The sequence below is a fragment of the Gymnoscopelus braueri genome (genome assembly GCF_963280865.1).
Source record: "Gymnoscopelus braueri genome assembly, chromosome: 2".
NCBI lineage: Eukaryota > Metazoa > Chordata > Actinopteri > Myctophiformes > Myctophidae > Gymnoscopelus > Gymnoscopelus braueri.
This window is the reverse complement of record NC_137604.1, coordinates 4775330-4790948: the sequence shown is the minus strand read 5'-3', so window position 1 is coordinate 4790948 and position 15619 is coordinate 4775330. Positions and strand designations below refer to the sequence as shown.

The following is a 15619-nucleotide window of genomic DNA, read 5'->3' as shown; positions in this document are numbered from 1 at the left end:
GCACTATGAGCTTGTAGATCTGCTATTTTCTTGTGAAAAATCGTGAACATTTGTGCAATTTGTGCGAATATATATATATTTTTAAAGCAAACATTTGTAACTCAAATCTTTGCTTCTGGGGGGTCCCTGGAACAACATTGAGATGGGGGTCCGCGGACAAATACATATCATGTCTTAGCAAAAAAAAAAATGTATATTTGTAGAATCCCCCAGAAGCAAAGATTTGAGTTACAAATGTTTGCTTTAAAAACATATAGAGTCAAAGATGTGCACATATTTTCATGATTTAAAAAAAATAGCAGATCTACAAGCTCACAGCGCGGCACTCAGTGGCGCTATGAGCTTGTAGATCTGCTATTTTTGCACAGCCCAAAGTATAAGACAATGGTTAAAGTGGTTCAAATCTAAAATGATTCCCTGGTGGTCCCCGGACCCAACAATGAGAAGTAGTATGGGGGATTTGTAGAGCCTGCCCTGTGGTGGTCTTACCGTATGCAAATCAGTTTGCCATATAAGGGAGAGCAGCAAGAATTTAATTCCCTGATTGGCCAATCCAACCCATCAGTTTAGCAGATTGGCCAATGTTTGCATGAAATTTGTGCTGCTCTACTGATATACTGTAAGTGGTAGCACAAAGTGTCACTTGACTTAATTTGATTTAGTTGTTGCTGTGAAATGTTTATCTGGGTTGCACATCTCAAAGGAGGACCGAGCAGGGCTTGGCACGCTGCTCTGACAGTAGGAAACCAGGTGTATTCATTTGGAGGGTGTTATGACAGGGAGACCCTCAACAATGATCAGATTGATGTCCATGTCTTCAACACACTGTCTTTGCGCTGGATGAAGTTACCTCCATTGACCGCTGGAAGAGGAGAACGTCCCCTTGAGGTTTCCTCCATGCGTAGACGCCACACAGCTGCGTTTATAGAAGATATCATCTACATCTGGGGAGGGTATCCTTACTGCAAGGTGCTTTATGCATTTGATGTCGACACCCACAGATGGTTCAAACCGGAGGTTTCTGGGACTGTTCCAGAGGCGAGGTCGGGCCACTCAGCCTGTGTCTTGGGGAAGGTCATGTTTATCTATGGAGGATACATCCAGATGACTGGATACACTAATGAAATCAACAAGTTGGACACCAACACAATGGTCTGGTCTTTGATTAACGCCAGTCTTTGATTAACGCCAGCACATTAACCACTACACTAGTTTTGTGAATTCATAATCTCAGGTTTACCATCCTGCCATCCATCAATATTTGGGCATAATGGACAAGACTGGTGTCATCAATGTGACTTCATCAACATGGTGTCACAGCTCCTCTGGGAAGACATGCTGTTAATAGACTCTGTCTTGTTTACCAATCATTGCACATTCAACATGTTGTGAATTAGCCTACTTTAGGATTGCAGTCAGTGCTGCTGACCATCAAGTTTGCAATCCCACCGCCTCCCCGTTATCCACCTGTAGGCTCTGTTTCTAGATTCCCCTTGGGGGTCTTGATTCATTCCCTGTAAATGATATTTGGCATGTAACATTTATCAAAATGTTCATGCTCACAGGGAATGAATAGATTCAGAGCCCTAACACCAAGCTATGCTTCATATATCTATGCTCAAGTATGCTCAATACAAATATATTCTAAATCTAATCCAAGAGTTGTCTGACTGAACTGGTTCCGTTCTAGATTCTTGGAACCTTGGTGATTTCACTGAACCTCACTCGAACCAGGTTTGCGTTTCCACCAGTTTTAACTACAGTTTTTGGCGATATAGCTGAATGGTTAGTGGAGTAATGGAGTTAGTGAATGCCTGTGGAGCAGGAGTCCCCAATTTCCCCAGTTCTGATACAGGCTTGGCCAGCAATGTGTTGAATAGGATCGGTCGAACTGTCCATTTCACAGGGGAAATTAGAGCCTGGTGGTCTTACCGTATGCAAATCATTTGGCCATATAAAGGAGAGAAACAGGCATGGGGTTCCCTGATTGACCAATCCAACCCATCAGCTTAGCAGATTTGCCCAACTTTGCAAGACATTTGTGCTGCTCTACTGATATAAGTGATAGTACGCAGTGTCACTTGATAATCTAATTGAGTTGTTGCTGTGAAATGTTTATCTGGGTTGCACATCACAAAGGAGGACCGAGCAGGGCTTGGCACGTTGCTCTGACAGTTGGATACCAGATGTATTCATTTGGAGGGTATTGTGACGGTAAGACCCTCAACAATGATCAGATTGATGTCCATGTCTTCAACACACTGTCTTTGCGCTGGATGAGGTTACCTCCATTGACCGCTGGAAGAGGAGAACGTCCCCTTGAGGTTCCCTCCATGCGCTGGGCCCACACAGCTGCGTTTATAGAAGATATCATCTACATCTGGGGAGGGTATCCTCACTGCAAGGTGCTTTATGTATTTGCTGTCGACAACCACAGATGGTTCAAACCTGAGGTTTCTGGGACTGTTCCAGAGGCGAGGTATGGCCACTCAGCCTGTGTCTTGGGGAAGGTCATGTTTATCTATGGAGGATACATCCAGATGACTGGATATACTAATAAAATCTACAAGTTGGACACCACTACAATGGTCTGGTCTTTAATTAACACCAGAAGAAATCCACCACCTGCTTCATGGTGTCACTCTGCCTCCATCATTGGGACAAAGATGTTTGTATTTGGGGGGCTCGGGGACCAGAATTACAACAACAACATCATCAGAGTGTTTGACACAGAGACAAGCTGCTGGCTGAACACACCTTCTGCGCGGCTTCTTCCAGAAGTACGCAGGTGTCATTCATCCTTTGTTTACAATGGAGAACTGTACATATTTGGTGGCCGTAACTGTAACAAGACCTTCAATGATCTGTGGAAATTCAACCCAGAGACCTTCTCCTGGAAGAAGGTTGAGCCCAAGGGGAAAGGACCATGTCCAAAGTACAGCATGAGCTGTTGCATGGTGGGAGATCGTATCATCCTTTTTGGAGGAAAGAACAGACTTAATGCATCCACTGATGACTTGTATATCTTAGACCTCAGTCCTGGTCTGAAGACACTATGCAAGCTAGCAGTTATTCAGTACGGCTTGGAGCAGTCAGGACTCCCACACAACATCAGATGGGAACTGGCAGCCATGACGGAATGAAAATAGCTGTATATATATTATTTTTTGGGCGGTGTAGCCGCCCCTATAAGTGGGGTTGGGACATCTCATTAGTATTAGTTTCCTGCACTGTGATTGGCCCAGCTGGCCCAGTTAGCTGTACTGTGATTGGCTGACTCTATTGGCTGACTCTATTCAGCACTATGATTGGCTAGCGAGACACATGATGACATTAATAACCTATAAATAAGATTATGGACTTCCAAAAATCCATTTTTTTTGGAAGTGAGCTTCCATCACTATGATGACCACTGTGATGACCACACCGCCCACTTCACACTGGGTGTGATTTGTTAAACCTTAAGCTGAATAAATTAAGTACAAATGGTCATGTAGGAGTGGAGCTCATGTCGTTGGTACAGTAAATGTTTCCTTGGTAAGAGACCAATCAGAGACGTCACTGGATCAGTGGGGAGGAGGACTGAGATTATGAAAAATAAGTAAATACAAAAATTACAAAAAGAAGGACTTCCTTCACACAAGACGTGGCACTGAATGCTGTTCTCAACCTGTGGTCCGGGGCCCAATGGTGAGCCGTGAGGATACTGCTAGTGGGCCCCCAAATAATGTTATCACAATAAATGTGTTTTCATAAAGATAAATATGAATAAGAAGTTAAAGTACACTACAGTGGTTCCATTGATACAAGCCTGACCTCTTAACATGTAAGGGTCCATTTGGTTCTACGTGTGCACTCAGAGTGGTCAGATGGGTGGGCCGCGAACAATTTCAAGATGTTTCACGTGGGCCCTGATCCTGTAAAGGTTTAGATCCACTGCTGTAGAGTGTAGAAAACACACAGAGAACGTGGCGCAACCCTGTCTTGTTTACCAGTCATTGCACATTCAACGTGTTATGAATTAGACTACTTTGGATTAAGTCAGTCTGTTACTCTTGTAGTAACAGACTGTTAGTTTTTCAAGTTTTTCATGCGCCCTTCAAGCCCGTCCTATATTTCTCTGATCAGAGCAATGGTCACCGAGATATGGCCATTTGAAGTGTTAAACACTGCTGTAACACTGTAACGCCCCATATGTGTGCAATTAGGGACTATGGGTCCCTGACGTCGCCCCTGGTTTGACTGTTGACACACAAATGGGAGACGCACTCCACACACGTGAGGAAAAAGGCTCAGCAGCGACTGTACTGGCTCCGCCGCCTGAAGAAGCTCGGAGTAGGACATCGCATCCTCAGGCTGTACTACAACAGTTCTGTTGAAGGCATCCTAACAGGCTGTGTCACGGCCTGGTACGGGAACTGCACTGCCCGAGAAAAGATCAGCCTACAACGAGTAGTGCGATCGGCAGAGCGGATAATGGGAATCGAGCTCCCAGCGCTCCAGGAACTGTACAAAAAGCGGTGCGTGGTCAAAGCCAAGCGCATCATCAAGGACAAGCACCACCCAAGTCACAGACTGTTCAACCCCCTACAACGACCGCGACCGGGCAAGGGGCTCTACCGCAGTATCAAGAGTTCCACCACCAGGTTCTGGTGTAGTTTCAATCCGGCTGCTGTCAGAATGCTGAATGGGGCATAAGCCTGAATGAGGCATAGGCCTTGTTCAGCAGCCTGACAGCAGACGGGGCAGACTTTTCTGGCTCTTCCTGAACACACCTGTGGATTATACCAGGGACAATGACTTGGACTTTAGCCCCCCCCCTCGGACACACCTGTGGACTACACCAGGTACAAATGACTTTTTGTTGCACTCCCTCATGGAGCTACTTGCGGATTATACTAGGGTCAGTCCACCCTAGGTGGACACGCACTGACCTTTTGCACCTTAATCCCTTGTATAACGCACTGACTTTTTTTTGTCTTTTTTTATTGTGCTCCTTTCCTCTAAGCACCTTAACGTCCATTGTCTATCATGCACAGTATAAGTATAACATGCACAGTATACAATACATTGCTGCTATGCTCAGGCACCTTAGTTAGTTTTTTTTTGTTTTTATTATCTCAGGTACTTTGTAAATATGTGGATAACTTGTCTGGCCTTCTGTTGCTCTCTTGTTTTGATCTCCTTCCAACTTGCCCCCCTCCCTCTTCTCCCCCCCCCCCCCCCCCCTCTTCTTTCTATGGAAACTAACGTTGCGATGGGAACGATGTACAAAAAAGAATTTCACCCACTTTTTTACCTTGTAAACCTGTGATGTGACAATAAAACTGATTCTGATTCTGATTCTGATTCTGATTCTGATTCTGACAAATCATGATGACATATAAGAGACAGACAGATATACACTACTATACAGAACGTCATACAATCAGTTTTCAGGTTACTGGTATGAGACATAAGAAATATGTACAAAAGAAAAAGAGAAGAGTTTGGGGGGGTGGTGTTTGGTTAAGACTTTGAAAGGGGCCAATTTGGAATTGCAGCCTCCTGAATGTGTTTCTTTAGGGCAGTTTAGAAAGTGAGTAGGGTTTTACACTCCTTTACTCCTTTACTCCTTTTGGTAGGGCATTCCACATTTGTGTTGCATAGCATGAGAAAGAGTTCATTCCCTTTGTTGTGCCAAATCTGGGTTGAATATGATCCGTGAAGCTGCCTCTGGTGTTGTGATTTCTGGTGTTGTGATTGTGGACTTCATTTACGTTTTTGAAGTATTTCGCCAGGTACAGGGTGATCCCAATGTTGTGTCGTATCTTGTATCCGCGGTTAGATGGGTTTTGAGTTTGAGACCAAGAAGTAGCCTTACTAGTTTGTTTTGGGAAGTTTGGAGCCTTATTTTTGAGGCCTTGGTGGTGTTGTGATACCATGAGGAGCATGCATAATCGAAATGACCTTGTATGAGGGCCCCTGCAAGAATCTTCAGAGTATTCATACTGACTAGGGGGAGAATCCTATACAAATAACGTGTTCTTTGGTTGACCTTATTGATCAATCTTTCGGCCATTTTATCACCAGAGAGGTTAGCCTCCAAGATGGAACCCAGGTAGGTAAGTTCGTCCCTTCTTGAGATAACATCATCACCCGCTTTGCTTGTGAAGCTCTCAACCTTGCTAAGGTTAGCACTGGACCCAAAGAGAATGGATTCAGTTTTGCCCAGGTGTAATGATAGTTTGTTGTCAGCGAGCCAGATGCGGATCGTGTCGAGTTCAGAGCTGAGAGTTTTCTCAACCTGCAGCCTATCCCTGTTCGAGACCAGCAGAGCCGAGTCATCTGCGAACAGGAACACCTTGCAGTTGCAAGCTGAAGACATATCGTTCACATACATCAGGAACAGTAAAGGTCCTAGTATGCTTCCCTGCGGAACTCCATATGTCACTGGGAGGGGGGGGGGGGGGGGACTGGGTTCCGTTTACTTCAACCACTTGTTCCCTCCCCTCCAGATAGGATCTTATCCAGCTCGCTGACGTATAATCAAAACCTTGCTTTTTGCTTATCAAGGATAAGGGGGTTATGGGGTTCCCTGATTGGCTAATCCAACTGAACAGTTTAGCAGATTGGTCAAACTTTGTGTGACATTTGTGTTCCTCTACTGATATAAGTTGTAGTACGCAGTGTCACTTGACTTAATTTGATTGAGTTGTTGCTGTGAAATGTTTAGCTGGGTTGCACAAATCAAAGGAGGACCGAGCAGGGACAGTCACGCTGCTCTGACAGTAGGAAACCAGGTATATTCATTAGGAAGGTATCATGACGGAGAGACCCTAAACAATGATCAAATTGATGTCCATGTCTTCAACACACTGTCTTTACGCTGGATAAAGCTACCTCCATTGACCGCTGGAAGAGGAGAAGGTCCCCTTGAGGTTCCCTCCATGCGCTGGGACCACACAGCTGTGTTGATAGAACATATCATATACATCTGGGGAGGGTATCCTCGTTGCAATGTTCTTTATGCATTTGATGTCGACACCCACAGATTGGTTAAACCGGAGGTTTTTGGGACTATTCCAGAGGCGAGGTGGGGCCACTCAGCCTGTGTCTTGGGGAAGGTCATGTTTATCTATGGAGGACACATCCAGATGACTGGATACACTAATGATATCTACAAGTTGGACACCACCACAATGGTCTGGTCTTTAATTAACACCAGAGGAACTCCACCTCCTGCTTCATGGTATCACTCTGCCTCCATCATTGGGACAAAGATGTTTGTATTTGGGGGCCTTGGAGACCAGAATTATGACAACAACATCATCAGAGTGTTTGACACAGAGACAAGCTGCTGGCTGAACACACCTTTTGCACAGCTTCTTCCAGAAGTATGCAGGAGTCATTCATCCTTTGCCTACAATGGAGAGCTGTACATATTTGGTGGCTGTGACTGTAACCTCCAGACTGGAAATGGAACCTTCAATGATCTATGGAAATTCAACCCCTCAACCTTCTCCTGGAAGAAGGTTGAGCCCAAGGGGAAAGGACCAGGTCCAAAGTATTGCATGAGCTGTTGCATGGTGGGAGATCGTATCATCCTTTTTGGAGGAAAGAACAGACTTAATGCATCCACTGATGACCTGTATATCTTAGACCTCAGTCCTGGACTGAAGACACTATGCAAACTAGCAGTTATTCAGTACGGCTTGGAGCAGTCAGGACTCCCACACAACATCAGATGGGAACAGACAACCATGACAGGAGAAAATAACAGTCCAAAAAATAAAATAAAAACATCAAGCTGAATAAATTAAGTACAAATGGTCATGTAGGAGTGGAGCGCATATCATTGGTACAGTAAAGGTTTCCATGGTAACAGCGAGGTCCACCAATCAGAGACGTCACTGGATCAGCGGGGAGGAGGATGTGAGATTATGAAAAATAAATAAATACAAAAAGTACAAATAAAAAGGACTTCCTTCACACAAGACGTGGCACTGAATGCTGTTCTCAACCTGTGGGCCGGGGCCCAATGGTGAGCCTTGAGGATACTGCTAGTGGGCCCCCAAATAATGTTATCACAATAAATGTGTTTCCATAAAGATACGTATGAATAAGAAGTTAAAGTACACTACAGTGGTTCCATTGATACAAGCCTGACCTCTTAACATGTAAGGGTCCATTTGGTTCTATGTGTGCACTCAGAGTGGTCAGATGGGTGGGCCGCGAACACTTTCAAGATGTTTCACGTGGTCCCTGATCCTGTAAAGGTTGATAACCACTGCTGTAGAGCAGCGGTTCTCACTGTGGGGTACATGTCTGTAACTCTGAGAGTGCACAAATAGAGACAAATGGACTCTTACATGTAAATTGGGGTCCCAGAGATTTATACAAAAGGTATTAAAAATGGGGGTCCGTGGCCTCATGCATATCAAACTGGGGGTCCTTGAATTCAAAAAGGTTGAGAATCACTGAACTAAAGCATACTGGACCCTCAATAACACTGTAAAACCCATTCATTTAACTCTCACAGTGTACAAATGGAACGGGTCCATTTTGGTTCCATTTGTAAAGGTTTGTGAGATTACAATCACATGTTTGTAAATGAGTAGAACTGGGAGTGAGAGAGGATTTTTTCCTGCACTGACAACCCAACTCAAGGGGTCCTATTTTCCACCCGTCACATCTCTGAACTAAACCATACTGGACCCTTGATAACACTAAAACGATTAATGATTAATTTAAAACAGTGTACAAATTTGGTTCCATGTGTACGCTGTCAGAGGTTTGTAAATGAGTAGAACTGGGAATGTTTTCTTTTCTTCTGTATTTAGGACATGGATCCAATAAGCCTCCCTTTGCAATAGTACCCGGTCTGACCGGGTACTATTGCAAAGGGAGGTTCTAAACCTTGGTATCTCATTGTAAAAATGTTATTTTTTTTCCTTTAAATTTTTGTTTTGTTTTTTATATCCCACAATTTTTGTAACCCATTTTTTCACCCAGTGCCAATTGCCTATTAGTGTAATCCTGGGTGCTACTCTCCCTCTGCCAGCCTATGGAGAGCCCAGAACTGAGCTCATGCCTCCTTCAATGCATGAGGAGCTAGCAAGCCGCTTCTTATCACCTGACAGGGGGAGTTGCCCAGGCTGGACGTAGCGCGTGGAAGGAACATGATATTATATTCCAACCAGTTTTTTTCCCCTCCATCAGACCATGCGGGTCATGTTTGCATGTTTGGAAATGTAACAGCTGAAATCAATAACATATCAGTATCAGGACGGGACGAGACACACAATAACCCCACATTTGCAAGACCACTTTGGTAGAGGTTTGGGTTGTGTAGTTACCTTGCCATCATGATGTAACTCCAAAGGTGGACAAGAAATAAAAAAATATTTCTCCATTGACTAGAAATTGATAATTTAAAATGTGCTCCTTATTGACTTACAAAGAGGCTCCTTTAAACCCGTAACTAATAATGTATATATATATTTATATATATATATATGTATGTATATGTATGTTTTAGACATGTTTTATAAAAAAAAAATTAAATGGTAATATATTATCAAACATCTAACAACAATATGAACTATAATTAACAGAGTGACAATGACATATCACATGAGTCATTGTGAAACAATTATGATTCATGGTCACACACTATTTCAGTAATATAATTACTTTGATTATATCTTATTGTATTGATTTCATTTTATTTGAATGCAGGGTCATTAAAATGAGTCCATATACAAACACATGTTTTGAATTAACTCTGGAAAACTTGAAGAACAAGGCACTGGATTAAGTAAGCTTGGCTGTTAGCCTGCTCCTGACCAGGCTAACTTCACAGCTAAATTGCCATGGTAACTAAGGTAGGTTTGCTTCAATTCTCTTTTGTGGAATCGGATAAGGCTAAACTTAGCCAGGGTGAACTGGCTAAACTAATCTTCAAGATAATTCAGCTTTTGTGGAACCGATTCAGCTCTAATCCTGGCTAAATTAAGCCAGGATAGGTGGTAAAGCCAGGCTTTAACTCTAATTCACCTTTTGAGGAACAGGCCCCTGGTTTTGCCAGACCCAGACTTCACGTGACGTGTCAGCCTGTGTCTATGCCCATGTATGGACGAAAGGGGGACAGACTTTTATGGCTGGGGCCTAAGGACAAAGTGACCAAAACCTGTTTTTTGCCCATGTATGGAGAAAACAGGTACAAAACATGCCCATGTATGGACGAAAGGGGGACAGACTTTTATGGCTGGGGCCTAAGGACAATGTGACCAAAACCTGTTTGTTGCCCATGTATGGAGAAAACAGGTACAAAACATGCCCATGTATGGACGAAAGGGGGACAGACTTTTATGGCTGGGCCCTAAGGACAAAGTGACCATGCCCATGTATGGAGAAAACAGGTACAAAGCCTCATGTAAGCCAGACCCCCTGGGTCCGGCAAAAATTCAGAGATCCGGCAGGGGCGGGCAGTGACACGCATGTATCCGAATAAAGCAAACTATTTTCGGCATGGCCCTTTCAAAAGTCCCCTTGCGTCATGTTGCTCTGTTGGTGGTGTAACGAACTGCTGATTGGCTGAAGGGGACCAAACTGCTGATTGGCTGAAGGGGTTGTGAGTCAACGGAACTAATCCCGCCCAGCTCCCGGCCACAAAAAAAAAGGCAAACAGGCCGGCATTCCAGACTCACTACTGAAATCAAATACAAATACAATTTCAGGAGGGAGGGGTTTACCAGGCTACACTCTCAGGCCCTGTTTCCACCAAAATCATTTTGGTTGTAGAAATGATGCGCAAATCGCGGAGCTAGTTCAGGCAGGCAACTCAAGGAGAGCGCCAACCTGATCAGGTGACCAGTCACATGCACTCTTCTCCTGATCTGGGTGGTTATTTAAACTTCTCTGCCTGCCTGCTCATTCCGGCTTCTCTCTCTGGCTGCGCTGTCATGATGCTGCCGTTGCTCCTCTGCTGTCTGTTGCCTTGCCTCGCTGTCTGCTGCTGACCATCAAGTTTGCAATCCCACATATTAATTCAAGGACCCCAACGGAAACAAGTCCGCAAGGACTTTTTTGGTCGGACCTTTTAGACAAAAGTATTATAAATGTAACTGTGTTGTTTTACATTCTTTTGCCTAATAACAATGTCAATCAATCAATCAAACTGCCTCCCCGGCATCCACCTGTAGGCTCTGTTTCTAGATTCCCTTTGGGGGTCTTGATTAATTCCCTGTAAATGCTATTTGGCAGGTAACATTTATTAAAATGTTCATGCTCACAGGGAATGAATAGATTCAGAGCCCTGACGCCAAGCTTTGCTTCATATCTCTATGCTCAAGTATGCTCAATACAAATATATTCTAAATCTAATCCAAGAGTTGTCTGACTGAACTGGTTCCGTTCTAGATTCTTGGAACCTTGGTGCTTTCACGGAACCTCACTCGAACCAGGTTTGCGTTTCCACCAGTTTTAACTACAGTTTTAGGCGACATAGCTGAATGTTTAGTGGAGTAATGGAGTTAGTGAATGCCTGTGGAGCAGGAGTCCCCAATTTCCCCAGTTCTGATACAGGCTTGGCAATGTGTTGAATAGGATCGGTCGAACTGTCCATTTCACAGGCGAAATTAGAGCCTGGTGGTCTTACCGTATGCAAATCAGTTTGCCATATAAAGGAGAGAAACAGGCATGGGGTTCCCTGATTGGCAAATCCAACCCATCAGCTTAGCAGATTTGCCCAACTTTGCATGACATTTGTGCTGCTCTACTGATATAAGTGGTAGTACGCAGTGTCACTTGATAATCTGATTTAGTTGTTGCTGTGAGATGTTTATCTGGGTTGCACATCACAAAGGAGGACCGAGCAGGGCTTGGCACGCTGCTCTGACAGTTGGATACCAGATGTATTCATTTGGAGGGTATTGTGACGGGGAGACCCACAACAATGATCAGATTGATGTCCATGTCTTCAACACACTGTCTTTGCGCTGGATGAAGTTACCTCCATTGACCGCTAAAAGAGGAAAACGTCCCCTTGAGGTTCCCTCCATGCGTAGAAGACACACAGCTGCGTTTATAGAAGATATCATCTACATCTGGGGAGGGTATCCTTACTGCAAGGTGCTTTATGCATTTGATGTCGACGCCCACAGAAGGTTCAAACCGGATGTTTCTGGGACTGTTCCAGAGGCGAGGTGGGGCCACTCAGCCTGTGTCTTGGGGAAGGTCATGTTTATCCATGGAGGATACACCTTGACCGGACGCACTAATGATATCTACAAGTTGGACACCACTACAATGGTCTGGTCTTTAATTAACACCAGAGGAACTCCACCTCCCGCTTCATCGTGTCACTCTGCCACCATCATTGGGACAAAGATGTTTGTATTTGGGGGCTGGGGGGACCAGCGGGCCTCCTACAACATCATCAGAGTGTTTGACACAGAGACCAACTGCTGGCCGAGCACACCTTCTGCACAGCTTCTTCCAGAAGTACGCTGGAGACATTCAGCCTTTGTTTACAATGGAGAGCTGTACATATTTGGTGGCTGTAACTGTATCAAGACCTTCAATGATCTGTGGAAATTCAACCCAGAGACCTTTTCCTGGAAGAAGGTTGAGTCTAAGGGGAAAGGACCAGGTCCAAAGGAATGCATGAGCTGTTGCATGGTGGGAGATCGTATCATCCTTTTTGGAGGAAAGAACAGACATTCTGCATCCACTGATGACCTGTATATCTTAGACTTGAATCCTAGTCTGAAGACATTATGCAAACTAGCAGTTATTCAGTACGGCTTGGAGCAGTCAGGACTCCCACACAACATCAGATGGGAACTGACAGCCATCCGTCCAAAAAGATAAAATAAAAACCTCAAGCTGAATAAATTAAGTACAAATGGTCATGTAGGAGTGGAGTGCATATCGGTACAGTAAAGGTTTCCATGGTAACAGCGAGGTCCACCAATCAGAGACGTCACTGGATCAGCGGGGAGGAGGATCTGAGATTATGAAAAATAAATAAATGCAAAAATTACAAATAAAAAGGACTTCCTTCACACAAGACGTGGCACTGAATGCTGTTCTCAACCTGTGGTCCGGGGCCCAATGGTGAGCCGTGAGGATACTGCAAGAGGGCCCACAAATAATGTTATTACAATAAATGTGTTTGCATAAAGATATATATGAATAAGAAGTTAAAGTACACTACAGTGGTTCCATTGATACAAGCCTGACCTCTTAACACATTGATTGCCTAGATCACATATATGCGTTCTTTCATTTTTGTTGGGAAAATTCCACAAGGGGCGTCTAACACAGCTTTTGGTTCTATTTGTTCACTCAGTTGCAGTTGTCAGATGAGTGGATCCAGAATTGCAATAACATTGTAACCTGGTTCACTGCAAATCGCTTTAGAACACCGTTTAGGACTCCTGAAGTTCAGGAAACAACAGGTGCTCTGTTGAACACATAGATTTGATCACATTATGCTAGTATGGCCAGTCTGATCCTGCTGTGGCACTATATGCTGTAATATAGTAGCTACTTAAAAGTGCTGCCAAATATGCAAAGATTTGGCCAAACTATCTTCGCCAAACTATGCTTCATAATCTATGCTCAAGTATTCTCAATACAAATATATTCTAAATCTAATCCAAGAGTTGTCTGACTGAAATGATGCGCAGCTCGCAGAGCTAGTTCAGGAAGGCAAGTCAAGGAGAGCGCCAACCTGAGCAAGTGAGTCACATGCACTCTTCTCCTGATCTGGGTGGTTATTTAAACTTCTCTGCCTACCTGATCATTCCGGCTTCTCTCTCTGGCTGCGCTGTCATGCTGCTGCTGTTGCTCCTCTGCTGTCTGTTGCCTTACCTCGCTGTCTGCTGCTGACCATCAAGTTTGCAATCCCACCGCCTCCCCGTTATCCACCTGTAGGCTCTGTTTCTAGATTCCCCTTGGGGGTCTTGATTCATTCCCTGTAAATGGTATTTGGCATGTAACATTTATTAAAATGTTCTTGCTCACAGGGAATGAATAGATTCAGAGCCCTGACGCCAAACTTTGCTTCATATATCTATGCTCAAGTATTCTCAATAAAAATATATTCTAAATCTAATCCAAGAGTTGTCTGACTGACTGTTCCGTTCTAGATTCTTGGAACCTTGGTGTTTTCACGGAACCTCCCTCGAACCAGGTTTGCGTTTCCACCAGTTTTAACTACAGTTTTAGGCGACATAGCTGAATGGTTAGTGGAGCAATGGAGTTAGTGAATGCCTGTGGAGCAGGAGTCCCCAATTTCCCCAGTTCTGATATAGGCTTGGCCAGCAATGTGTTTAATAGGATCGGTCCAACTGTCCATTTCACAGGGGAAATTAGAGCCTGCATGGTGGTCCTACCGTGAAAATCATTTGGCCATATAAAGGAGAGAAACAGGCATGGGGTTTCCTGATTGGCCAATCCAACCCATCAGCTTAGCAGATTTGCCCAACTTTGCATGACATTTGTGCTGCTCTACTGATATAAGTGGTAGTACGCAGTGTCACTTGATAATCTGATTGAGGTGTTGCTGTGAGATGTCTATCTGGGTTGCACATCACGAAGGAGGACCGAGCTGCTGTGAGATGTCTATCTGGGTTGCACATCACAAAGGAGGACCGAGCAGGGCTTGGCACGCTGCTCTGACTGTTGGATACCAGATGTATTCATTTGGAGGGTATTGTGACGGGGAGACCCGCAACAATGATCAGATTGATGTCCATGTCTTCAACACACTGTCTTTGCGCTGGATGAGGTTACCTCCATTGACCGCTAAAAGAGGAGAACGTCCCCTTGAGGTTCCCTCCATGCGTAGAAGCCACACAGCTGCGTTTATAGAAGATATCATCTACATCTGGGGAGGGTATCCTCACTGCAAGGTGCTTCATGCATTTGATGTCGACACCCAGAGATGGTTCAAACCTGAGTTTTCTGGGACTGTTCCAGAGGCGAGGTATGGCCACTCAGCCTGTGTCTTGGGGAAGGTCATGTTTATCTATGGAGGATTCCTCCAGATGACTGGATACACTAATGAAATCTACAAGTTGGACACCACTACAATGGTCTGGTCTTTAAATAACACCAGAAGTTACCCACCACCTGCTTCATGGTGTCACTCTGCCACCATCATTGGGACAAAGATGTTTGTATTTGGGGGGCTCGGGGACCAGAATTACGACAACAACATCATCAGAGTGTTTGACACAGAGACAAGCTGCTGGCTGAACACACCTTCTGCACAGCTTCTTCCAGAAGTACGCAGGAGTCATTCAGCCTTTGTTTACAATGGAGAATTGTACATATTTGGTGGCCGTAACTGTAACAAGACCTTCAATGATCTGTGGACGTTCAACCCAGAGACCTTCTCTTGGAAGAAGATTGAACCCAAGGGGAAAGGAACATGTCCAAAGTATAGCATGAGCTGTTGCATGGTGGGAGATCGTATCATCCTTTTTGGAGGAAAGAACAGACTTAATGCATCCACTGATGATGTGTATATCTTAGACCTCAGTCCTGGTCTGAAGGCACGATGCAAGCTAGCAGTTATTCAGTACGGCTTGGAGCAGTCAGGACTCCCACACAACATCAGATGGGA

The 15619-nt window shown here is 44.5% G+C and overlaps 2 protein-coding genes across 2 annotated transcripts; both read left to right on the top strand.

Annotated features, from left to right (window-relative positions):
- Positions 1-2186: 2186 nt before the first annotated feature.
- Positions 2187-3143, top strand: LOC308104605 (kelch domain-containing protein 3-like; the record flags this gene model as incomplete). Its single annotated transcript, XM_080455057.1, has 1 exon — positions 2187-3143. The coding sequence occupies one exon, from the start codon at positions 2187-2189 to the stop codon at positions 3141-3143; it is 957 nt and encodes a 318-aa protein (XP_080311183.1).
- Positions 3144-6707: 3564 nt separating this feature from the next.
- On the top strand, positions 6708-7793 carry LOC308104594 (kelch domain-containing protein 3-like; the record flags this gene model as incomplete). Its single annotated transcript, XM_080455043.1, has 1 exon — positions 6708-7793. One exon carries the CDS (start codon positions 6708-6710, stop codon positions 7791-7793), a length of 1086 nt encoding a protein of 361 aa, XP_080311169.1.
- Positions 7794-15619: the final 7826 nt, after the last annotated feature.